We start from the raw sequence: 25,114 nt of genomic DNA, 5'->3' as shown, positions 1-25,114 counted from the left end.
TTTTTTTTTTTTTTTTTTTTTTTTTTTTTCCCCTTGGTACCTACCGACGATTATTATAGTTCTTCATCTCCACTCCCCAGAAAATCGGCCCCAGAAAATAGGTCACAGCCTCTCACCTGACGAGACCAGTTAATCTTGTCTCATCTGCTCATCTCTTCCTTTTCCTCTTCCTCTCTTCTTGCTGACTTCCCACTTTTTTTTACCCCATCTATCTTCTGTCGAACACATACTCCACCTCTCGCGGAGGCTTATTGGGCCTGTTTCCTACGGTGGATGTGCTTTCCGCTCTAGATTTCCCCCACAAACGCCAAATCATGCCTCGTATCTATCCGAACGCTTAAAGGGACGAGCCTCTAAACTCGACATGGTCTCTGGGCCTGGTGCTTCGCCCGGGAATGGTATCACCGGGGGTTATACCGGCAACGACATTGGCTTTAAGATTGCCATTGCGACCCTCGCCGCCGTCACCTGGTACAATGCTATCGAACTCATCATCCTCGTCTTCGTCACCTTTAGCCAGTACCATGGCCTTTACTTCTGGAGTTTGTTCATCGCGTCCTCCGTCGGTCTTGTGCCCTACCAGGTTGGCTTCCTGCTGAAGTTCTTCAACTTGACCGACCAAACATGGCTCTCTGTCACCTTCATCACCATCGGCTGGTGGGCGATGGTCACCGGCCAGTCCCTGGTTCTCTATTCGCGACTGCATCTGGTCTTGGGCAATGCACGCATTCTCCGCCGCGTGCTTGCCATGATCATCGTAGACGCCATTATCCTGCACGTGCCCACCACTGTTTTAACATATGGATCCAACCTGGCCGGTGGCCGGGCCGCCTACATCAACGGATATAACATCATGGAGAAGATCCAGATGACCGGTTTCTGTATCCAGGAATTTATCATCTCCGGTCTGTACATCTGGGAAACAATCCGCATGCTGCGCCTGGACCCCGACCGAGGCAAACGCAAAATCATGTACCAGCTGGTCGCCATCAACCTGGTCAGTATCCTAATGGACATCGGCCTGCTGGTGGTTGAGTACAAGGACATGTACATCATGGAGACGATGATCAAAGGCGTGGTATATAGCATCAAATTGAAACTAGAATTCGCCGTGCTGGGCAAGCTGGTGCACCTCGTCCGCAGCCATGTCTGGAAGCCCGAGTCGGTCACCCGCCGCACGTCGGAGTTCCCCGATTTCGTTGACGCAACCCGGGTAACATCCGATCTCACACATGCAATACCAGCCACACGCCAGCGCACACACCCCTGGATGGACACGGACGACGTTTCAATCGCCATGTTCGAGCATTCAGGGCTTTCCCGAGACCAAGAGACCGGCCGCTCGGAAATGTCCCATTCATGGAGCGGCGAAACCCACACGAACCATCCGTATCCCGACCGAGAACTTAGTCCGGTGGACTTTACCTCCCTCCATCTGCAGAAGAGCCTCCCATCAAAATCATCAACAGATAGCCCGGGGTGACACCCCGCATTCTCCTTTTCTCTTTATCAGCTAACCCCTCCAATCCTCGCCCGTCCCTCCCAACCTGACTCTCAGCCACTGAGCTGTCTTCCTCAAACGAATGACGAGTTATGAGATCACGACGTGCAAAAGTCTCCTGATATACCGAGCACAAACACAGACAGGACGGAAGTCCACAGTGACTTCGGATGGACAGAACTACATATAGATACCCACGGGAGGAGCTCATGTACAAAGTATACAAAGCATACCCCATCGCGCCCGGCTCTCGCCATTTGGACGAGACCCCTGCCGTGTGCATACTTGCATACGGCAGGTGGGCCGACACAACGAGGCCTAACAGATAGGCCTACTAGATGAAAGCCGAATTATAATATTCATGTTCAAGTACATAATTCAATCATTACAATCACAATAAAACATTACCATATTACAAAACACACACCTCCAGTGTAAAAGAAGTTCGGGCAATTGTCGCGCCGTAGGTTTCATAAATTCAGATGTATATCAAATTTTGTTCCCCGTAATCCGACTTCTCCATACTTCTCACCTCTATGGATGTCCAGCACGTTCCGAAAGTCAATTAAAAAAAGAAGAAAAAAAAAAGCCCAGCTTGCACGGAAAATATATCCTTTGATCGTATCCTACACTCAGGCAATGCTATGAAGCTCCTTGGATTCTTGGATGCTTTAGTGTCCTGTCCGGATTGTCTGGTTTAGTTGCTCCAAGCAACACGCATATCCAAGTTACCAGATCCCTCGAAGGGCCTACCTAGGTCACACACGGCGAGTGCCGTTCAGATGCACACGCATTGGATTAGGGCTTTGTCGCTTTCTGTATTACGATCAAAGCGCTGGGGATCGGGATTCCTATGATGTTTGTTGAACCGCCACACGATAGCCTAGAGGGGTCAATATAGGCTGAGGTCTCGGCTATGTGGAACTACTCTGTACATGGTGAGTAAGAGGAACATACGCGGAAGAATGGTGCAGAGATATCTCTTTTCATGCGTGTGGCAGGTGTTTTGGTTATATACAGCCTTTTATTATACGCGCCTGAAAGGGCACTGGATTAACCACATGATCACCACCACACAGTAGACATTTCAATGTATACAGACTTTAGGAATAGTAATCAATAATTTATCATCGTTTAATCATTGTATTATTTTCTTTTATCTCTCTGTATACTTAAGTGCCTTTAGGTATACGGTGATTATTTGGTAGGATGTCTTTCGAGATACTGATAGCCAGTAGGTATAGGATACTTACTCCGGAGATGCGGATGTCTTCACTGTCTTATGGCCTCAATATTTGAGTGGCTGTGGTCCCGATGGTTAAGAGGAGGCTCTTTGGTGCGGTGAAATGGCTAAGTGGTGGTGTGCAGGGAGGGGTATATGCAGCTGCATCTGCCCTGGATTGGGTAGTAGTAGTCTGCTACGTGGATGATGTGATGTGGTCAACACAATACTTCCTCTGGATCTTTGGTCGAGTTTTTCCCTCGATTAGTTTGATGCCCCGCAGGTAACTGTGCTGGGTTCCTTGGAGGCGTGTTTAAGAGGTGCATTGACGACCCGTTTTCGGCCGAGTCCACGGGGGCGTCAAAGTTGGCATATTTCCCAGTGCTATCAGGTATGCAATGTTCCTCTTTAACCAAGATCCCGCGCTGTGAGATCGATCGTAACTGGCGCGGGACGTACAATGACATGTTGGTTATGCTAAATGCCCTATTCTAGGGAATCTACGGGGAACCGGGATTCCGAGTTAGTATAACGAAAGCTCCAGAATACAGAAGACTCTTAAAGCACGAGATGGTCGACGGACATGCCTCACAGGAGGCAGCAGAGCGAGGCCCGCAATGCTGTCATAGTCGGCTTGAGTGACCAGAAGACGATGGAGCAGTTGTCGTCCTCTGGAAAGAGGGCCCCGGATAGCCGGAAAGACGCAGCACGTCGGCGTGCTTGGAATGAGAGTGCTGGCGGTCAAGCAGCGACTCAAGGAAGCACGGGGCAGACTGGGGGTCAGGGACGAGCATGACATCAAACAATTCCATGTTTCAACTGACAGAAGGTGACCCAAAGTTAGGCGGTTCTTCTTGAGCGGCTGTGAAGGCGTCACGAAGATGGCCTTCATAAATCTCTTTATCTTTCACCTTGCCATCAAGGAATTTTTTGTATGTCCGGTGTCCAATATGGCGAGATGGTCCGTTCAAACTCCACCATCCCAGCGTCATTCAGTTTCGAGAACCTGGGTTGTATGTGCTCTAGGAAGATATTATATAAACCTTTGGGAGTTTCCAGGGCGTGAAAATACCAGAAATTCCCAGTTTCCAAGCCTTTCCTCATGATACTTGTGAGACCGGAGGTTTTATTCCCCGCCCGAGCATGAGCCTGTTCTTCCTCCTCGAAGACATTCATGAATTCGGCATGAACTTTGCTGAAAGCATCGAGATGCTCTCCATTGTATAATTGGTCCACCCCACGACTAGTGAGCCAGTAGGGCGGATGGAGCATCTCAACCGGTAGTGAACATGTCCACTCTAGATCGACGAGGGACTTAATGTTCCAGTCACTGTCGACAAAGAGGTTACTTTGATGTAGATCCGTCAAGGTCATGATAAACGGACCACGCCGGTAATCGCGGCAGGAGAAATGTGGCAGAAGAGCTCGCATAATGGTCAGTGTTGACAACTGTGCTTCACCATCGGCCTTGTCCTGTATTGAATTCGGGGCGTGGCGCAACCGACTGTCGTGATAGGATAGCAAGTCCATAAAGTAGCTATCGCTTGTTGAATATGTAAGGTCCCTGTCCATGTTGGTGGGAACAGACTCGTTCTCTAGATGGTGGAGACGGAGCGTTAGAGGGCGATTGGTATGTTTTATAAACCCCTGATTGTCGATCGTTAGAGATCCGATGCGATCAAAAGGAGACTGAGCTAAGGATAGGATAATTTGACTCAGCCCGCGAAAAAGGTTGGTACTACGCTTTTGGTCGTGGCGTAGCTTATCCCAAGATTCAGAAAGCATCATAGTATCGGTACTTCCGACGTGATCCATGATAAGATATCCGACTGTCAGGTTAACAGGGCAATTTCGACTTAAGTAAGGTAGTCGGAGCGGATACCCGAAAACAGACGATACTACACGGTGAATATACCATTTCAGTCGGCTGAAGAAGGGGGTTTGCTCAATCACGGTGAACTAGGCCAGTTTTAGATTGACTCATAAATTAATCCAGCAACTCACTCACACATGGTCCTTGCGCAAACGCAAAACCCCATAATTGAGGTATTGGTATAGAAGGACAGTTCTGCCGAATCCAGATAAAGGTTGCAGCCTCGCAGCGAAGCTTCTCGTCTGCATTTCCTGGGTATTGAATCTCCCCGACCTTGTATGGTAAAGGAAATCTAATGAGAGCCCTTTGGGTGCATTATCATTCTGCCCGTCAATGTCAACTGGTATGCACACGTTGAAGCTCCCGGCAATCCACTCTTTGACTTCCCCGACACGGCATGTCTGCTTTTTGTTTAGGTTCATGTGATACGACACGATCGACTCGATGACGGTGCGGTTCTGGTAAAGATATATATAGAACTCGAGTCGCCGTTCGGGATAGGAGAGCTCTTGGAGGACATTGTCATCGTCGGCTAGGGCTGTGGAGAAACTGATCTGTCCGTGGAGAAGCGGCAGCGCGCGCTGCATGCTGACCGGTCGGATGGTTTGAGGGCTTTATGGTGCAAAAGAATGCTAGTATAGCCCTCATGTAACGTAGAAGGGTCAAGTTCACAGGGTTATACTCCCACTCACTGGCCTATTGCCTAAGAATGCGTGGAGATGAAGAACCCAAGGAGTGAGTGGAGATAGATCTGGAGAAAGGTCAACATGCCAAGGCCGCCAATCCTCTTTGGGGTTGAAGTGGTCATCCGCTTGTGCCACCATCAACTTCGCGACTTTATCAACGGCGTCCGTGGTGGGCGCCAGTATCGCAGCGGTTAGAGACAAACCGGAGATGAAGAGGCCGCATGGGATCCAGTTGATAAACCCGACGGTCGGCATTCCCTTGCCCCAGTATATACAAATATCCCCGTGTCAGCGTCTTGCACATGAACTCTTCCGCCGCTCTAACTGTACTATCTCGATTCTGGGTGTCGGCAATGCTATCTCGACAAGTCTGGTTGCACTCCTGGCTTGTTAGGGGGGCATATGTTATGCTTGGGACTCTGACAACTCCTACGAGTGGATAGGATGGGGAAGAAGTCTCTCAATTGGCCTGATGGCCTTCCACCGCTCAATGCTGTCCTGGAGTCTGTGTCCTTGTACTGGTTTACTGACACATTTCCTCGATCTATCATCATCGGAAGGTAGCCGATGTTACTCTAGAGACGTACACGCACTCGAGAACACTCTGAGTATCTTCAGCATCCATTCTCTCTGGCAGGATGACGGCCGAGTCGTCCGGTGGCATACATTCTGGACGCAGCCCACCTTATGTTTTCGAACCAATTGCATCGGCTTCGAAGACGCCCGTAGATGCGTTTAAATGGGCGCCTCGGCCACCTATATGTTGCCTCTGTCTAACACAAGATTGTACAGCGACGATTATAACCATCGTAGGTTCACACGATCCAAGGCAATATTGATGCTATGCACGGTGACGCCAATGAAATCAACGATTGCGGTGGGTGTGTCAAATAATTCGCCGCATCCAAGGATTGGGTTTCTATGGTGAGGTTCCTGGTTAAAATGGTACGGATGTGTTGAGTTCTTCGTTAGGAAACTTTACTATTTTGTACCTTATAGAGTCACAGCGATTTGCTTCGTTGGGTCAAAATCACTTCCTCACGTAGTGTCATGCATTGAGCGAAGCAAAAACGGCTTTTAGTCGTTGGCCCCAAGTCCACTCGTGCATGTCGCCAATGGACCGGTCTGACAAAACATTGTCGAACCGACCAGTTCTATTCCTGATCCCAGAGGCCTACTGGAGAGGGGAGGACCCCAAGCTATTTAGAAAGAGTACCAGACATAGCGAGAAGAGATAGCTGGGTTTACCATGAATTCGGGCAACGTAAAATTCCAGCATCGAATCAGGTAGCCTGTGATTCTGAGAAGATTGCTGAGGCGTCGGAGACGGAGGGTGAAAGTTCACCTGTGCTGTCAGCCGATGGGAGACTGGGACTCTCAAGGCATGTTCTGATGCTATTATAGAATCACTTCTGTCACATTTCTGGCCCAGTCAGTCCTTGTCGAACACGATATTATCGCTCTTCTTGTGCGAAGCCCCTGGCGTGGGAACCCTTGCCGGGCACTGTTACTACGCACGGATCTCAGAATTAATCCAGTCTGAATGGAAAGAAAACAACAAACATAAGGACCATAATACTGCAGAATTATAAGTGTCAAATGGTGGACACACCGAAAAGACTTGTAAGAAGGGGTTCATTAAGCTCTCTTGGTCTTTTAGCCCATGTAGAAAGTACCGATATCGCTGGAGTAGGAGCTTGACCTTCTTCCCATCGTGGTATACAGTTACCTCATACTGCCTCTCTACGTGAGGATTACCTTGATAAGAGTCTTGCCAAGAGTCCGTCTTGAGATATTCTTCTTTCACAGAGTCAAATTCATTAAACCGCCGTCTGAGGATATTGATGCCGAAGATGACTGAACGTAGATTAGTGTCAATTGCCAAGTTTGGTCAATAGCGCTAGTGGTCTGACGATTCGTCCTGCTCGATGTCTGGACAAATGACTCCAGATCGCCCGTACCAAACTCGGGAAAGCAGAGATTCCACAGCAACTTATGAACTGCGCTTCTTGAAAGACAGATCCTCGAAGATACGCTGGCTCCGAGCACTAGTTATGATGGCCAATACTAAGCTTCCTGCCCTAAGGCTTGGATAGAGTATGTTAACGTCTTGTCCGTTTCCCATGAACCATCGGCGGCCTCGCTTCTGTGGTCAAGCGCAGAGTCCCTCAATTAATTATATTCTATATAAGATCTTTGGAGGATTTATAGTAATCTAGAAAACTCAGGTAAACTAGTTATCTATCAGATATTATATATAAATGGTTTATTTATATGCGAAACCATCCTTTGTTTCATGGAAGGTGCACACCAGTCAAACAACAACCCTCACTCCACCTTGCTGTAACTCGTCTATATTGCGATCTGTCCGCAATTCTTTCCGCGGTAACAAAAGCTAGTTACCTACATAAAGCTGCGAAGGTGTTCCGGATGCTCATGTCATTCGTGCGTCGTTAGGCTTTGCATTATTATACAGTGGTAGTACCAGCAGACAGACACCACCGCCACCATTAGAGTATTCCATGGTAGTTCCGTCATATAGGCTTGCTAGGAATATATTCACCATTCATATTAAGTATTTTGGCTAAATCATGACCGCTTCGTCTCACCGTTTCCACCTTCCAGCAAAACGCAAACTTTCATTCATTCACAACCCGATGGTACACTGTTATTTCTACTATGAAGTTGGGGCCAGCACCGCGCGCCTGGGTTGCAGTAACCAGGAATCTTGTGTTCTGGGGAGAGCACAAAAAAGTGTATTGAGCGTTTGCACTTGGATTGACATCTGATAGGGAGGACCCTTTGTGGCAGTCGAGAGTCCGCTGTTTATGATGCTACTATGTATCATATCGCATCCGCAGGTAATCACTGTGTCGCCGAGTTTATATACTTAATTCCGCAATAAGATGGGCCCCGGAAGAAACCACCACAGAAGCAGATAGCGAAGACATTGTTTAAATAGTCACAAAATGATCTCTAGAGATTTAATTTAGAACAAGCCCTTACTTATGTATACTACATAGTACGCAGAGAAAGGTAGATATTTTCCTTAGATATATGGCAGATGTAGTTATGTATAGGCTTTTGCCTTAGCTGTACCCTGTTTTATATTAAAAAAATAAAAGAACAAAAAAGTTGTCTCCCCCGAGCCGGAATCGAGCCAGCGACCTTTTGATTACAAAGGAAATTCCATTACAGTCAAACGTGATATCCAACTACACCATCAGGGGTTTCGACGTGCTGGTTATACAGATATAATGTTTGAAATCGCTTAAATTACTCGATTTCCCTCATCCCTACGCCTGATCCTCCGCTCAAAGAGCTAAAATGAAATCGCCTCTATCGCTGTATTTTTATTATTCTAGGGAACACGTTAATACATTAGCATATCTTTTAACTAGAATATTAGCAAAAGGTATATAGAGGGCTTAGCCAATTCCCTTGAATACTGCTGTCTTATAACACACATTTCCTGGAAACCACTACTTTAAGATATCACCTCTTTCTAATACACGCTAGAAGTCTACCTATCTAGGAATCTACCTATCTGGATGCCTTACCAACGCATGTTTCCACTGCAAAATCCCATATTTTAGCACGATATTTATCGACACGTCCAGTAGACTGCACCCTTTCTACCTCGTAGTCAATTTTCAGACTTTTAAACTATTAAATCAACCTTATAATTGGTAGTATAAGGCCTGGGAAAGAGGAAAAGTAGTCTACAATAATCACCGCTATTTCAGACCCTTTGTTACATCTACAATATATATAAAGCCTATTTATGACACAATTGTTAATGAGAGCTGCTTAGTACTATTAAATGGCTGTTGACGACCTGAGAAGAGCTCCTGAATAGGGGCTGTATTCGGGTATAATGCATTTCTCTCTCTCTCTCTATATATCCGTACACCATAGGACCTGGGGATATTACGCAGTGTAAAGTATATTTAGTTCAGATTGAGTCTCGCTGGCAAAGTGCCTGCATAGTTAGATATTCAATTAATTAGGCCCCACAAGTTAATAGAAACTTGATTGATTGATGGTTGATTGAAGCCATAGGAACTTCTTGACGATGTACTTGCATTGACAGAGCAAGTTTGGACCGATCGCAGATGACCTCGTAGCGTCTAATGATGGATCTGGAGCATATACAAGCCCATGCTGGACAAAGGGAGATATACAGTGGTAGAAGCACACATCAGTTGATATAACCATATCCATACTGCTCTAACCGAATAATACTCTAGAATATATCCCAGAGCTCCATAATACAACACCATCCCCTACCAATCAGCAAAGGCAAAACACACCAACCCAACATCATACTTTAGCGAATCCATGAAGCAGCATGCATGCATTAGCATATATCATCCTTCTGCAAGTTGCCCGAAGGGGCGAGTGTCAAGCTTACACCATCGGTTCTAGACAGGGAAGAGTTTTTGTTGGTCGGACAAGAACACAGGAACCAGTACTTTTTATTCTCCCAGCTTTGCGATGGAACTGTGATTCCGACCCCGCAAATGATGGCATAGTGAGAGTGTCTTGGGGATGGAATTTACACCAGTTCTGGTTGGTTTCGCTTTGAGTTCTAGGGTTCGACTAAGGTTGGGAGGGTATGGTTTAGCTTGTTGCACTAGCACTTGTGATTGACTCGTGTTGATCGCGCAGTGGATATTCTTTTCTTACAGCGTACTACTGTGGTTCTTTGTTTTCCGATATTGCTTGTTGGCGAGATAGATGGTTCTTTTTGATCTGATGGAGTTGATACGGTAGGAATGTATGAGCGTGGGGATATACTAGTATATACGAACTTCGTGAGAATAAACCTACTTACCTGGTGCCATCCTTAGCAAAGAACAAACACAACTAATCATCATATATCATCTCAACCTCAACCAGCCATCAACCCATACTACCCAAGTTCAAAGTCATTCCTCCATCCACAAGAAATCATGACTAACAGATGCGGGGCTCTCCAACTCTTGCCCCCCCACCCTAAAGGCCCCCCGGCAACAATACTTCAAACCTCATTGGCGGGAAGGCATCCACACCCCTCCTTCGACCTCAGGAAACAAACTTCAACCCGAAGCGGAATAGACCATGACTCGATTTACTGCTGAAAGTGGGTAGGTGGTGTCATGGATTAGGTAGTGCACGACGTAAGTGGTTACTCAGCCTTTCTCTTTCCAATTCCATTTCTTGCCAACCTTCCTTTTCGGGTCTTTGAGGCTAAACTATTATTAGACTTTTTATGTTCGGTTATGTACTGTTATACTCACGGCATGTATGTGCGGATGTACATCGAGGCTTGGATGGTGTTTGGGGTATATTTAGAGATTTGGATCGATGGTGACGTTGCGTGGTGTGTCTATAGGGGAGGGGGTAGTATTGACACAGCCATGGTTTTGTGATAGTATTATTAGATTTGCGAAGGAAGGTGGAAGGGAGGGTGGTGGTTTAGAAAAGCAATTAACATGAAGGATGATGATTGCATTAACCCTTACACATCAGGAGATCTGGACTGGTGTTGGCCAGGTACAGTACATGGTACACCCAGTTCCCCCCGTCTAGTATGCTGCCTAGTCTGGGTCGATTCTACCTAAACTTAAGTACATACCCCAGATCATGAAGGGAGGTAAAAAGGGGGGGAAGCAGAAAGACTTTTTTTTCTCAGGTGGACTTTCATAAATTAACGATACGATTAGCCGATCCAAAAGTTAATAGGGTAAGGTTGCAGGTGACCTTGTGTAAGAAGATGCATCGAAGACATGGATATGTACCTTATGATCGAGAGTTGCCATGTGCCGAGAATATTTATTTAGGTGGTCTTTTCTTTCCCTTCACCCTTTCATTCTGTAACCTGTTGCCTGGCGCCTGGGAACTACCGCCGTTTCGGGAATGGCCGGTTCCACAGGGACAGTTGGCTGAGTGGTTCTTCATGCACTACCGTCTCCGGTGATTACCTTAGTTGCCTATCTGCATTTCTATTGAATTGTATAACTAGCTAGTTGTCTAGTATACGGGAGACACAAAGGTCGATCGGTAAATGAAAATAGGCGGTAACCAGGCGCCAGGACCTGTCATGATGGTCAAAAATCAAATGGACCTAAATTTGGTGTATTTGAACAGCCACGGCCTTACACTGCCTTGCTGTTTAGGCTGTACCGAACTTAGTAAAGTGTAATAAAAAAAAAGGAAAAAAAAAACTTGTAATCCTCCGGTGGCGCGGACTGGCAAATGGCCAAATCCAGAAGCGGTGGTTGGCTGACCACCACCCTTTTGGGCCGTTGACGAGCGCGGCAGAAGAAACACTGTGTGTGCACTGGCTCCGAACCAAACTTCTTCGGCGGCTGGGAACAATGTTGCAGTCTGTTGCACTTGGGGGAGGATCCCATCCTGAATCATGTCGAATAGTTATTACGTTGTGGATATCTCGTCGCCCATTGTTGATTTGCACCTGATGATAACTCTATTGTCATTCGATGTAAAATTACACCCGAGAATGCATGGATGTATTATTAGTGCTGTCTGCACCGATTCAATGTTCGACAGCATGGTTGACAGCTGTACTTACTAAGGTTCTTCATGCTGCCGATATCGCGACGGATTATCGGTAGAGTCATTCGGTTCTGATATGAGGGTACAAGTCCGATACTCTATCTCCATACGATTGATATCTGGAGAGCTTTTGTTTTCTGGAGAGATAGGATCCACTATGATAATACCGATCGGGGTCAATTTAATTACTATATTACTTGTATTCTTTTTCAACGATATGATCCTGGGGGGTTTGAGATATATATAAAATTCTAAGTTATTATTAAGAGTAATATCATGATGCATGGAACTGAGCGAGAGCGGCCCTTAAGTTTTTGACACTACTGCAAAAAGTGACCGTATTGCATGGTGACCGAGTAACATCAAAGCCGGAGATCGAATCGATGAATAATGTCAACGGGGGATGATTACAATTCCAATCAAATCTGAAAGCACCAGATGATCAAGCCCAACATGATGATTTGTCTTGATGTGAAAGAAAAATGTAATAAGAAAGTAAAAAAAGAATAAAAGCGGATCTTTGCAATGAAATGCCCAATTCGGGCCCAGAATTCCCTATCTCGGGTGGACAGTGAAAGAGTCATACTGTATCATCCGTTCCCGATCGTCGTCCCTGCGCCCTGAACCTCTAAGTACCGCCCGCCCGTCGCCGTACTGTACGACTCAGAACACTACCGCCAACAGGGCTGACAGACTCTCTTCCTCTCTCCCTCTTTTCCTACGACTCTTCCTTTTCCTCTACCAGTCATCCTTTCTGAAGAAGGGACGGACAACCTCTTCTTCTGCTCTTCTTTTTTTTCTTTGGGGAAAGAGTCATCTCCCATATGATTTATTTTTGTGACTATTAGTCGATTTATCTTGTTTTCCTTTTTGTCATTTGCCTCTCCACTCATCAGTTGATTTCTATTTTTCTCGAGCTTGTCGTTCTGGCAGAAAAACGTGGTCCCTGCGGTCCGCTCTGTTCCTCAGTTTCCGCCACTCTTGCCACAGGCCACGGTGAGTAACCCCCATTCCCTCATAAGAGAATCTTCTTGTTAGTCACGTTCCTTCCATATCATTCCCTTTCCCTGGTGCCACTGGCCGAATTTCCTCCCTGATCTTGAAATTTCGCCATCCCCTTTGTCTGCTCTTCCCTTCCACTTCCTGCTTCCTGACTGGGTCGCCCCCCAGTTAGTCATTTCCCTAGTCTGCCGCTCCGCCCTCCAAAGAATAGGCAGCGCACCTGCGGTTCCCTGACTACGGAAGAGTCATAAGCATATGAAAAACTGGGGATTTCCATAGTTGCTGACTGTATTTGTTCGCCATCAGACTACAAGTCGATCGCCTCTTAAGAGCCTCTTGACAGACAGCTGACTGCCTGGACAAGCATCAGTCTACACAAGTGGATCTGCCTGCTTGCTAACAGTCCGCCGTCGTAGCGGCTCTTTTCTATAACTACATACTCCCCACAGTATCAAGATGTACCTTGTTGTTTCGAAATACTTTGTTCCGGTCACCTGTGTTGCAGAATCCTCCGCCTTTGATCTCCGAAAGTCCGACAAGTCTGTTACTCTCATCTAGATCGATTGACTCATACAGCACCTGTCGTCTTGGAAGTCGCGTGGACCCGATACGCTTTCTACGTGTCTTTTGTCGTACGTTACTTCGGTTGATCTGCCCTGGAATCTACAACCGGTGATCGGTACAATACTTTTTGTTTGCGCCTCCCTTCGATTTTTTACACCTCATACGTCCTACCCTAAAACCCGATATACGTCCTCATCCTCTACCCGACCTCCCTTGACATTCAATTTATAGTTGAATGACCTTATAACCCCCCGATCTTTCCACCCTTTTATTTTTGATACCCATACACCCTGGCGAATTCTTTTTCGAAGGCCTGCCGTCGCCTGTGAATAAAAGACGGTTCTTGTCTTACAGCGTCTCGTTAACGGTTATTGCACAACGGTATATTTGATTTTCTCACGGTTTTTGAACGAGCGCACCTTGCCGTATCTTTGGTCTTGCGTCGGATAACTCCACACAAGTTTGCCGTCCACCTGATTGGTCTTTTGAGTTACTTGCTGCTTGAAGTAAATCAGGTCATACATCTGGATAGCTCTCCGGAATATGACAGGGATTGACGTTTTGGGTTTGAAAGAACCAAACCCTAGTGTTTCATACAAAGCGTCGTATGCGCACCCTTACGCATCGTCGATTTCCTCCTCCGCATCTTCCTCTTCGTCGTCGGTGTTCTCTCTCGATAGAGTGTCCTCCCACGGATCCATCTCTTCCGCCTCGACGAACCCGGTTGATGTCATCTGGGAAAATGACGGTGAGTACCAAACAGCAGGAAGGGGACTGGGCCCTTCGCGTGCACCCTTGAGGGGCAACGCTGTGAAGGCTGTGGATGTGGCCGTTCCTCCGGAATTGCGTCGGCATCCGCGGCGTACCAACAGCGGTATCCAGTCCAACGGCGTGTCCTGCGCGCGGCCTCCGCCCTGTCTGCTGCGTCAGTCGGAGCGTAAAGTGAACTTTGTCGACAACCTCGTCGGTAAGTGCAGTCGGATATTGTTGGGTACGATCCCATAGCTAAAGATTTGTATCTATCAAGACACCGCGTCGCAGATCGTCGAGACCATCTGGCCCTTGTCCGCCGTAGCGCTCCGAAGTGATTCGACTACAGGTTGCAAAGGGGTTTTGCCTCTGCGCACCTTTATCCAGGAGACGCTCCGCCGGTCCCGGACCAGTTACAGCACGTTGCAAGTGGCTTTGTATTATTTGATCAAGATCAAGCCACACGTGCCCAGTCACGATTTGGCCCATGACCAGACTCGGAGTAAGTCCGTCTGTCGGGCTATGCAGTGTGGTCGACGCATGTTTCTTGCCGCCCTGATCCTTGCCTCCAAATACCTCCAGGACCGAAACTACTCCGCCCGCGCTTGGAGCAAAATCTCTGGGTTGAATACATTGGAGATCAACCAGAACGAGTTGATGTTTCTCCAAGCAGTGGATTGGAAACTACACATCCCCGAAGCCACTTTCCAGCGGTGGACTGATATTGTGTTGAAGTATACTCCTGGTGCTGGTTGCATTCCTGGCGAAGGCCAGACTTGGCGGACAGTCATCCCAAGACTTACTCCTGAGTTGGAAGAAATCGACATGGAGCCGATGACTCCCACGAGCATGGAGGGTTCCGATTCCGGATCGATGGCAGGCTCTCCGTCTCCTCGGGGTGCCTCCATGGGAGGCTCTTTCCTCCCTACTTTCGCGAGTGAACCCTCCACCATCCCATCGGAGACGCCTGTTCTTAAGCGGACTCCTACAACTCTTGAGCAAGCCTCTCGGGCTGACAGCTTCAATGTATCCCTTCCGTCGTTGCCACGGCTTCCTACGCTGCCTACCCCGCAGCTGACGCCCCAGTCGAGCATGGCCTCCACTCCTGCTGCGAGTGCTGGCTCCTTCTCATCTCACCGGCGCTATTTCTGCGCTGCCATGTCCCAGGCGCAAAACATGTGCATGGCGCGGTCGACCCTCGACCAGCGCCCGTCGCTTCCGTTTTGCCCGAAGACTGGCTCGTTTGATGGCTACCCGACCATGATACGCCGGTCTTCTTTGGCTCGCTCGACCTCCTCTGCGTCTTCGCCAGATTCGATGGTTTCGGATGTCTCGACTCTGTCTGCCAACTCGTCTCGGTCCTCTTCGATGTCTTCGACTACATCGGGCCCTGTCCTGCCTCGTCTGGCCATTCAGGCTACCCTTAGATGTACTAACAACTCGATGAAGGAGACCCGGAAGGCCGTGACCATTGCGTCCCCCATCGACGAGAGTTCCTACAATGACATTTATCAGTCTCCCGAAAGCTTTACTGGATCTACTGGACACGTTTCGGACCTGTCTAAATTCTCCTTGGGAACTCCTGTTGATATGACATCCGCTCATGAGGCTGCCCAGAGCCTCTGTGCATTGTCTGGTTCCGCTCCTCGTGCTACCCAGACGAGCCAACAGAGTGGAAACCAGCGCCAGTGTCGGAAACGCGGTCGCGCCGGATCAGATGATTTCGCGTTGCAGAACCACGTCCGTCACTTGGTGCACGCCAATACCATCAGTGAAGGCACTGTGTTGCCTGATGGAAACATGGCTGATCTGTTCCTGAACGCTGGGCCTAAGCGTACTCAATCTCTCACGGCTGCCCAACTGCATGCTCTTAATTACAACGTTCCACTTTCTGGACCGGCGGGCATGAAGCGTGCGTGTTGCGGCAGTGAAGCGAGAAAGATTGCACTGAATCCAAGCGTGCGCGCGGACTACCTGGGTTAGATTCGTTCGCTGGACGGAACATTTATGCAGTGGACAGGTTCGCTTGCTGTTCTATTCTTTTCTTTTCTTTTTTCTGTAGAAAGGAAAAGTTATTGTTTATTGCATAATATCCTTATCGACCTTTGAACTCGTCGACCGAGTGATCTTGATTTAGCCTCAACGCCTACAGAGGGCGGAAACGCAGACATCCGGTGGGAAAAAGTTTTGTGTGAACTTTATCTCATATCTTCTTTTGTCGAGAATCATTTCTCGTCTTGTATATACCCTGGTGTTGGTTGGATTTGGTTGGAATTCTGCGACGGAGTCTGCGCCCACCTCTGTCTGGTGCAGTGGTCCTGTAACCCGCAGTCCACTAGTGTATGATCTACGACGGGGAGGTTTTATCACTATCTTTTATCATTTACTTTGTTCCATATCGTGGATATTTATTACTATTACTACTATCATGAACTGGAGTGTGCGGCAATGGCAGGGTTTCTTTTTGTGCTTTGTTCTCTTTGGTTGTTTGTCATCTCGGTCGACGGTGTAGCGGCGGATTTAGTGTTCTACAATGCATATTATATTCTTTGAAGGAGTTCTCTGGTCCTAGTAAGCGTTCCTTTCCATTGTATGTTGTATGTGTGTGACTACAGGTCGGTCGTGATGCCCTCTTTTGCCTTAGGTCATCATCGTCTTTATGCAAGGAGACGGCCGAACCATGGAACCAGCTGGCAGTCCTCCACACGAGGCGACGACTCGTATCTGACATAGTCTCGTGATAGAGGCCATGAGTCACTGAAACGGCTATTCCAGTTCTCTATGTTTCGGTGAGCATCGGACGATCGCGTGGCGCTGCAAACGACCGGTGAGTCATTGTCATACATGGCAGCCTGAGGCAGGCCGCAATGCCGGAGTGTGCCGGAACCTCCGGATGGAGTCGGAAGTTGCCCTAGTCAGGTGAATAGCACGCTTAACTATATACACCCTAGCGTGATCAGATAAGATCAAGATCCAGCGTTGCTGCAGTTCCCCTCACTGTTACCCTGATCATCAGACCATCCGGATTCCAATGTGAGGGGAGGATTCTTGGCGTAGCTTCCTGCTGAACAGATCCCTTTCTTCAAAGCTCCATTTCTGCTTTAAATCCCTACTATACACACCTCGCCTTTTTATATTCAAGGCGAACGCTCATCATGAAGGGTCTTGACCGAGGTCTCGCTCTCGTCTCCACACTAGCTCTGCTCTTCCTCCAAGCTGTAGCGGTCCCCCTTTCAGCTGCCGAAAATGCCTCCCCCGACCAGGCAGTCCTAGGCGATACTTACAGCTTTCCCTCGACCTCTGAGAACAACGTTGACGTTTTCGACAAAGATCCAGAGGCAGCAGCCGCACCATCATGGTTCACCTCCACCCTGATGGCCCGCCGACTCCTCGCTCTCTCCACCACCGGTGTCGCCTCCACCATTTTCTCACACAACCCGAAGGACGTTCACGTCCCAGCCGCTGTGGCCGGCCTATCCATCAGCCAGAAAGAATACGTCTCAGACTGCGACGAGGCCCTCCCCCCTACAAGCGGTAACGGCGGCAACGGCGACCCGACCTTCCTCGCCCTCGAAGTCGAAACCACCTTCCGCAACACTGCTGCAGGCTCTAACATCAGCATCACCCTCGATTGGTGGGACCACTTGAATGAGACTGAGCCGCTCTGGCCCGGCTTCCCGCTCAGCCCTGCCGGTCTCCCCCGCGTTACTCTCTTCGGGTACGTCGAGCCCTTCCCGAACCCTGCCCCGGAGGACACGGAGGCGGCTCTTCGGTCTTGCTATCTTAAAGCTCACCCCGATGCCCGGGTGTGGCTGCCGGAGCGGCCGGGCTCACCGCACAGAAGCCACTGGGTCCGCATGGTTGTCACTCACGTTTACTGGATCGGTGGCTTCGGCGGGTTCCAGCGGATTGGGTGGATGAATGTGACCGAGTGGAAGGGTATTCGGAGGGAGGAGAGTTTGCCGGGTATTGGGGATGGGCGGGGCTGGGAGGATGTGAGGCTTCCTGGCGAGAAAGGGTATTGATGGCGTCGATGGATGACTTGAGAGCTACTGGTGGCTTGTGCTATTATCAGTGATAGACTGACCAGGATTCATTTGGGTGAGAATGGTTATAGTATGGATGGCATGAGGTTACGTTGCATGAATGGACGGGTAAATGGTTTATACGTTTCTTATTATGTCCATTACGTACAGCTGTAGTCTGAATTCTGAATATAACTTTTATACCATGATTTGTTTCTCACGGACACGAGATTCAGACATGCTCTTTTTAGATTAACAAGAAGGATAACCACTAATGTTAGACGCTGCATGAAACCGCAGAGTCTTTTATCTTGAGAAATATTCTGATTAGTTTATTGTACAGCAGAAAGTGGTCTGGGTGAGTGTATCAAGACCCCACATTTCGCGGGTATTCGTTCATCCAGCGTAGGAGAAGAATTCACGATTCCAACGCCAGTCTTCACGGGTAGTCTTGAATTTGGGAATCTGTAGAATATAATTCTGAACATCTACATACTAAAAACATCAGCTATCATGGAGAAATGGGTTGATATCAAAGCTAAATTGAGGGTTACCGTAGACGCTGCCGAGATGTCGCGGCGATGACGTCGGTAATCCAGGTGGGGTTAACGCGATACCTCGGATACTTTAGTCAAAAAACATTGGTCTTCCTTCTCTCATCCCTCGAAATAACTCTCTTACCACACTCAGCAACTTCCTTTGGCTATTACAAGTTTGACAGTCACCAATTGTCCTATCTTGGTTCTTTGTGCGTTATTTCCTTACTAAATATGTTCTACAAACAGCTTCTAACATCTCCTCTGCGAAGGTCCCTCTCATCGGTGAAAACGCCGCCATCTTCATTTCGACCATTCCATTGCCCTTCTGCCGCCATGTCTGGTGTTAGCAAAGCCTGCTGCTCGTGAGTCTTCTTTTCTCCGAATTGGGCAGTATCGAACCATCCTGATGATTTGCAGTATCCCTCCCATTGTCTCCAAGGACTACCGGGCCAAGGGTGAATACAAGACCATCAATGGCTTGAAGACATGTATGTTTCACTCTAGGTAGCTTGGTATATTGTTTCTTACTGACAGCTCCCAGATGTCACCGGCCCGGAGAATGCTTCCAAGGCTATCCTAGTCATCTACGGTGCGTGAAATCTACTCGCCGTCCACACCCAGCTCGCAGGTAGCTAAGAAAAGGCAACAGACATCTTTGGTTTCTTCGACCAGACCATCCAGGGTGCTGACATCCTCGCCACTGCCAATGAGCAGAAGTACCGGGTCTTCATGCCCGACTTTTTCGAAGGCCAGCCCGCCGACATCACCTGGTTCCCTCCCCAGACCGAGGAACACAAGCAGAAGCTTGGCAACTTCTTCCAGACCAAGGCCGCTCCCCCCAGCACCATTTCTAAGATCCCAGGTGTTGTATCGGAAGCTAACAAGTTTGCCCAAAATGGCAGCTTCGAGTCCTGGTCCATCCTGGGCTACTGCTGGGGTGGAAAGATCACCGCCCTGGTCTCGGGCAAGGACAACCAGATCTTCAAGGCCGCCGTGCAGTGCCACCCCGCTATGCTCGCCCCAGATGATGCGAAGTCGGTCGCCATCCCCATGGCCGTGCTCGCGTCCAAGGATGAGAACCCCCAGGATGTCCAGGATTTCGGCTCCAACCTGAAGGTCGCGAACTACGTTGAGACTTTCTCCACTCAGATCCACGGCTGGATGGCAGCCCGTTCGAATCTCGAGGATGCCGAAGTCCGCAAGGAGTACGAGAGAGGATACAAGACTGCTTTGGAGTTCCTCCACAAGCACGCTTAAGGGATGGAATTAGACTAAATAGCCGTGGGGGAGTTTGGAAAATCTAATGACTGATGCCTTGATGTTACTTTAGTCTAATGTCTCCAAAAGAAAAGAAAAACGCACATATTTTCGATTTACCTTCTTGCATAAACAGTGGCGGGCGTGGGTATTCTAGATTGATTTGGTTGACATCAGGGTCCATCAACCTCAAAGTACCAGACCATGCCACAGTGCTGTTTATTATACGGTACATTGTGTATTTACGTATATTAATGCAAGTCGGCCCGGTTAGCGCATAAATCGGGAGTCGGATGTCTATTGCCCCATTCCTTGTCAGGCCATGAAGATAAAACGGTCCCTGAGGTTCTTACTGGATCAGGTAACATCAGTCGGCCCGTAGTTAGCCCGACGTCATCGATTTATCACCTCCCGTCATTTCAACTCAACTTCTTCCTTTAGTCTAGATCTTGAATTGTCCCTTCAACGATTCAGTGGCGATTTATATATAAAGCGTCGACTCAGGAGATGGCCCTTCACCATGTAAACGAGGATATCGCTTGACAGTCAATTCCCACGACTGAGGATCCACTTATCTTTGGGCACCAACGCATAGCCGACTTACCTCGGCATGCCGAACAGCTAGGGAATCCTTTCTCAGCCATAAACTAAGCATAGGAATGCGAAACAAATTACCCTAACATACATCGACACGAAGGAGACGATGGCTTTTTTTTTCGGCCGTCGGCATTCCGTCTCTGGGGCGCCACCAGAAGACAATGGCGTGCCTAGCAACTCGAATTTGAGATTGAGAAGAAGGGCATCTGTTCCAAACGCGCCGAGTCAGAGTCGTGGCGCTCACGACAGAAACGTGTTTCAAGATCTGTTCCGGAGGCATCGAGATGATTCGGAAATGGAGGTGTCGACAGCGGAGAGGGACCATGATGCTGTAAGCTTTTCCTTCTTTGATTTATTATACTCCGTCAGATGAGAGAATTTGGAATGGATCTGATCGTAGAAACAGACTCGTGCAAACCACTCTAACCAATCCACGGCAACAGCTGCAAAATACCACACGGGTTCCCAGAGCTCACCGCCGGCGCATGGATTATCTGCAGAAAAGCACAACCATGAGGGTAAACATGATGCCACGTCGTCCCCAGGATACGCTCTCAGCAAAGAAGACATTGAGACTCTTTTCTCGGGAGCCCCATTCTTCCTCCTCGAAAGAGGCAAGTATGATCATCACTACCCACAGGTGATCTTTCCCTTCGATGACCACGATCCTACTATCCAGAACCTGTGGGACAGAAAGCCACTACCCCATCCGTCATATACTGTATGTACGTTGCATGCCCACCTACCTGTTCCTGACAGGTGGGTAATCTCCAAAGACGAGCCGATACATCTCAATAGTTGGAGAAAGACCGGAGGCGCCAAGAGAGCGACTTTCGACATTGGAATTTTTGAAGTACCAAACATGCTGTCAATGAACGGGCAGGACCCAGGAACTATTGGGTTTCGTCATTTCCTAGAGCTCCCGGTTGCTGATGCTGTGCGTTATCCTGAGGAACCAAAGATCAGATTGAATTACATACAACTTTCCTCGATTCCGGCCTCGGAGATTTATGAAATGATGGAGCATTACCATGAAGTTAATTGGGGCGCTGCATATGACCGGAAACAGCTGCTCCGTGATGGCCCATCTGCCTGGAAAAAGATTGGCGTGCGGGACATCAATCTACAATGCTTAGTGGAACGCCTGCGGACGTTAACAGACCTTCGTCGTGAGCTATTACACGGACAGAAAGCAACCACAATCCTTGATACCGAATCTACGCGGGACTTGTACAGCGGCCTATTCACCAAGTTCCTCTACCCCCCTTCCAAGCCTCTGCTCGCGGACTCCAGCCTGGCTTATTGTCTCAAATCTCAAATTAGGGCATTGACAATGACCCTCGCCGCAAGGGGTGCGTGGGTGGATTTTAGTCTTCCCGAGTGGCGTCTCTATGCAGGGCAGTTGCTCTGGGAGGCCGGTCCTCATCCGGATGGTGATCTCTTGGACCCTTCTACGTGCTCAAAACCCTGGATGCATCCAACACTCGAGCGCAGGTGGTTCCTTATTCAGATGCTCCTCGCCGCGGAACTACTTCTCCGTCTCGATGCTACTGTCCGGGTGGGCATTCTAGATAATTCCAAAGAGTTGCAAATCACCGCTAAAGACATAGATGATTTCGAGAAGCTACGGAGTGGTAAAGTAGACTGGGACTTGGTGGTGGTACGACGCTTTATGGATACATTCGACATCGGCTACAGGGCGGACGAGCCTGACCAACCTGGCGTCGACCCTGTAGAACAAACGGTTCACTCGAGGGGTGAAAGGCATCATGAGAAGAACCCTCGCTCTTTCTTCGAAAACTTGCTCCATAGATCGCTGTCTGGCTCTGCCGCCGAGTCCACCGAGTCCGCCTGGAATTGCAACCTGGTCCCAACATATCTTGACCAGCAGCTCCAAGGGCTCCTTGTGTTTGGCCAAGAAATTGGCTGGCCAGGACTTGATGGACTCAGAGCGCGCCTGGAGTCTGCGATTGGGTCGGGTCAACTGAGTGAAGCAGTTGCTAATGCATATAACAAGCCCGTGTGCAATATGCTGCCCGCAGAAGTTGGTGCGGCTTTTAGTAAAGAAGAAATGCATACCAGAAGCCCATCCCGCCGACGGATAGCCCTCCACTGCTCTCAAGATCAGACGGCTTCTGTGCAGCTTGGTGGTTGGATTACCCGGAGCTGGCTGTCCGGCTTTGTATTTCCCGGGGAGCAGATCAGCCACCTCCTGATGGCTACGATATTGGAGAATGACTCAGATGCCCTCGCAAAACTAGGGCCCATTGCAAACCTCTATGGTGGATTTGCGTACAATGGAATGACTTGGTGGAGCAAAGAGTGCGTTGTCGGCCGGGTCCTGGCCAGTTTGGAAGATACAAAGGAGTGCCTTGGATGGATAAGAAGCGCGGTCGTGCCCCAAGATGCCTGGACAGTTCAATCGCTGGACAATTCATGGTTCGAGGTTTCTGCTCAACCGCCTCTGTCAATGCCTGGAAAGCCGCGCATCTGTCAGGGAAACAAACTCGCGTATGAGTCGACACCACTTGGCCGTGGCGAACGAGTCAGCGGCGCATTCTCCCTACCATTGGACACTCCGTTGGAGAAAGATCCGAAGAAAATACGCTTCGAGACATTGACATTCTCTGGGAAAGACGGGCAGTCCCTGGAAAACACGCCGCATCCCATTGCTGACAGGGCCATTATGACTTTTTCGATCGCCTCCGGGACTGACTCACCCTGGAAAGTCTCCATCCAACTGAGATACAACGTCCGGTTCATCACGTCTCACGAATGCCGCCCACCGGGCAACTTCATATCGTACCACTGCGCATGTCCCACTGGGAGTGGCGCGTCGACGCCGTCCAGCAGTTCCAGTCCCCGACACCACCGTCTCCCAGGCCATCCTCTCCACAGCGGGTACAGATATAAACACATCTTGCTAGACTCCCTCCCAGAGCACTGTGCTCCCGACGACGCTTTCCTCGAAGAAAGCCCCCGCAGCAATTATCGCAGCAACCATCATAAGAAGCACGAAGTGCTCATTGTCGACGCGCGCGGCGGCCACGAAAGGGAAACCTTCGCCCGGGCGTGGTGCGCTTCAATTGGATATAATGCTCTCATTGGCCGAGTCGGACGGACATGTCTAGCGTGTTGTATCAGAGAAGCTAGGGCCATTGGCGTGAAAGTCGTCCTGCGCGTGGATGGCGGTGTCAACCGGTCTTTGTCTGGTCAAACGCTGCCTGGTTTGAAGGAGATCTGATAGCGATGTCGGCGAGTTTAATATGGTAGTTTGGACTAGTATAGAGTGAGTGGCGGAGGGTACTGTTCGAGTTATATATATGGGTATTATTCCGTATATTAAATGGATTCGTTTTTTCTACCAAGGATTGATCTGGTATCAAGTCTGCCGTGAAACATGCTTTACCAGGGAACCTCGAGAGAAGGAAAATGTAAAACAGTCAAATAAGGAATATAAAGAGTCCGAACCAAACATCAAGTTAGCAGATTATTACTCCATGCGATCTAACAAGCGATGTATACAAAGTGAACTAAGCTATCCTATTTTCTATGTACTATATTACCATACTCCAACCCCATATTAACCCAATATACTACATACTAGTAGTACACACTACGAAAGCCCTCAAATATCCAACCAAGAAAAGGAAAAAAAAAACCTCGGCTACTAAAAAACCACCTACGACCCGACCCTAACCCCAACACAGCACCCAGCACCCATTCAGACCTAGTCGCAATCCTAGTCCCAGTCTACGAATCCTTCGTCGTTTCACCACCGGCCGGGCACTTGCCTCGATCTGGATATGCTCTGCGTTGTTCAATGTCTACTACTCCATATCCAGGCTAGATGGTAGTTGGTGGGGGGTTAGGTAGTCTTGAGTATTTTGAGTTTGGTGTGAAGGTGAAGGTGCCTTACGTGGCTTTTGCTTTTGGGACTAGGACTCTAGGTACCTACTTAGTGACCTACGTACTTGGTTTGTGGCGAGGGAGGAGGGGGGGTTAAGTTGGCATTAGCCGTTTGGGGTTACTGGTGGTTTCTTCAGGTTTGCTTGGGTTGCGTGCTTTTTCTTAGGTTGGGTTTTGGTGGTGGCGGATGATTAAGGTGTGGGTTAGTTTGGGCTAGGTTTGTTTGGTTTTAGGGTTGGGTTAAGTTTAGTGGCTTTGTTGGTTGTTGGTGGAGGTGTATAGGTGGATTTGGATGGTTGATTCTGGGTTCTGGGTTCTGTGGTAGGTGGTAGGTGGTAGGTGGATGTTTGGGTTTTCTTTGCTGTTGAGAGTTCTGTGGGTGGTGACTGATAACGGTTTGCGTATGTAGTATATGTATCTTTGTAGATGGCGTTCTTCAGTGTGTCGTGTAAGGAATGAGGTGGCGGTGGTTTGTCTGGTTGAAGTATAGTGTATCCGGGGATGTTTAGTTTCAGCAATGTTGAATGGTTTGGTGTGCTTGTGTTAGTAGGATTAACATCGAATTGGAAACGGGGAGTGTTAGTGTACACTGTCAGTTGTAGCTCTGGTTGTATACTGTCGTGCAGAT

General features: G+C 48.7%; 8 protein-coding genes and 1 non-coding gene across 9 annotated transcripts; 7 read left to right on the top strand and 2 right to left on the bottom strand.

The window, feature by feature from the left end:
• The first annotated feature begins 21 nt into the window (after positions 1-21).
• BDV37DRAFT_266384 (uncharacterized protein) lies at positions 22-1,856 on the top strand. The gene has a single exon (XM_032083910.1). It carries the CDS (start codon positions 365-367, stop codon positions 1,481-1,483), a length of 1,119 nt encoding a protein of 372 aa, XP_031934483.1. The 5' UTR covers positions 22-364; the 3' UTR covers positions 1,484-1,856.
• Positions 1,857-2,806: 950 nt separating this feature from the next.
• Positions 2,807-3,011, top strand: BDV37DRAFT_266382 (uncharacterized protein; the record flags this gene model as incomplete). The annotated part of the gene is made up of 1 exon (XM_032083909.1): positions 2,807-3,011. The coding sequence occupies exon 1, from the start codon at positions 2,816-2,818 to the stop codon at positions 3,008-3,010; it is 195 nt and encodes a 64-aa protein (XP_031934482.1). The 5' UTR covers positions 2,807-2,815.
• Positions 3,012-3,641: 630 nt separating this feature from the next.
• On the bottom strand, positions 3,642-5,183 carry BDV37DRAFT_289659 (uncharacterized protein; the record flags this gene model as incomplete). Its single annotated transcript, XM_032088521.1, has 2 exons — positions 3,642-4,682; positions 4,734-5,183. The coding sequence occupies 2 exons, from the start codon at positions 5,181-5,183 to the stop codon at positions 3,642-3,644; spliced, it is 1,491 nt and encodes a 496-aa protein (XP_031934481.1).
• A 273-nt stretch (positions 5,184-5,456) lies between these two features.
• Positions 5,457-6,138, top strand: BDV37DRAFT_266380 (uncharacterized protein). The gene has a single exon (XM_032083908.1). The coding sequence runs from the start codon at positions 5,755-5,757 to the stop codon at positions 6,019-6,021; it is 267 nt and encodes an 88-aa protein (XP_031934480.1). The 5' UTR covers positions 5,457-5,754; the 3' UTR covers positions 6,022-6,138.
• Positions 6,139-8,422: 2,284 nt separating this feature from the next.
• On the bottom strand, positions 8,423-8,512 carry BDV37DRAFT_t242. The gene has a single exon. It is a non-coding gene; the product is annotated as a tRNA-Tyr (tRNA).
• A 5,440-nt stretch (positions 8,513-13,952) lies between these two features.
• Positions 13,953-16,417, top strand: BDV37DRAFT_292366 (putative G1/S-specific cyclin Pcl5; the record flags this gene model as incomplete). The annotated part of the gene is made up of 2 exons (XM_032089168.1): positions 13,953-14,376; positions 14,437-16,417. The coding sequence occupies 2 exons, from the start codon at positions 13,953-13,955 to the stop codon at positions 16,140-16,142; spliced, it is 2,130 nt and encodes a 709-aa protein (XP_031934479.1). The 3' UTR covers positions 16,143-16,417.
• Positions 16,418-17,102: 685 nt separating this feature from the next.
• BDV37DRAFT_66548 (uncharacterized protein) lies at positions 17,103-18,265 on the top strand. Its single transcript, XM_032091030.1, has one exon. It carries the CDS (start codon positions 17,315-17,317, stop codon positions 18,182-18,184), a length of 870 nt encoding a protein of 289 aa, XP_031934478.1. The 5' UTR covers positions 17,103-17,314; the 3' UTR covers positions 18,185-18,265.
• A 791-nt stretch (positions 18,266-19,056) lies between these two features.
• BDV37DRAFT_289656 (dienelactone hydrolase family protein) lies at positions 19,057-19,980 on the top strand (the record flags this gene model as incomplete). The annotated part of the gene is made up of 4 exons (XM_032088520.1): positions 19,057-19,085; positions 19,141-19,211; positions 19,265-19,312; positions 19,373-19,980. The coding sequence occupies 4 exons, from the start codon at positions 19,057-19,059 to the stop codon at positions 19,978-19,980; spliced, it is 756 nt and encodes a 251-aa protein (XP_031934477.1).
• Positions 19,981-20,683: 703 nt separating this feature from the next.
• BDV37DRAFT_277129 (uncharacterized protein) lies at positions 20,684-23,821 on the top strand (the record flags this gene model as incomplete). Its single annotated transcript, XM_032085691.1, has 2 exons — positions 20,684-20,801; positions 21,021-23,821. 2 exons carry the CDS (start codon positions 20,684-20,686, stop codon positions 23,819-23,821), a joined length of 2,919 nt encoding a protein of 972 aa, XP_031934476.1.
• Between the last annotated feature and the right edge of the window lie 1,293 nt (positions 23,822-25,114).

This window comes from Aspergillus pseudonomiae (assembly GCF_009193645.1).
Source record: "Aspergillus pseudonomiae strain CBS 119388 unplaced genomic scaffold BDV37scaffold_178, whole genome shotgun sequence".
Taxonomy (NCBI): domain Eukaryota; kingdom Fungi; phylum Ascomycota; class Eurotiomycetes; order Eurotiales; family Aspergillaceae; genus Aspergillus; species Aspergillus pseudonomiae.
Note: the sequence above shows the minus strand (reverse complement) of the source record. Positions and strands in the feature narration are given on the sequence as shown.

Coding starts and splice junctions, on each gene's coding strand:
- BDV37DRAFT_266384 (XM_032083910.1), top strand. CDS start 365: ATGGTCTCTGGGCCTGGTGCTTCGCCCGGGAATGGTATCACCGGGGGT.
- BDV37DRAFT_266380 (XM_032083908.1), top strand. CDS start 5,755: ATGGCCTTCCACCGCTCAATGCTGTCCTGGAGTCTGTGTCCTTGTACT.
- BDV37DRAFT_66548 (XM_032091030.1), top strand. CDS start 17,315: ATGAAGGGTCTTGACCGAGGTCTCGCTCTCGTCTCCACACTAGCTCTG.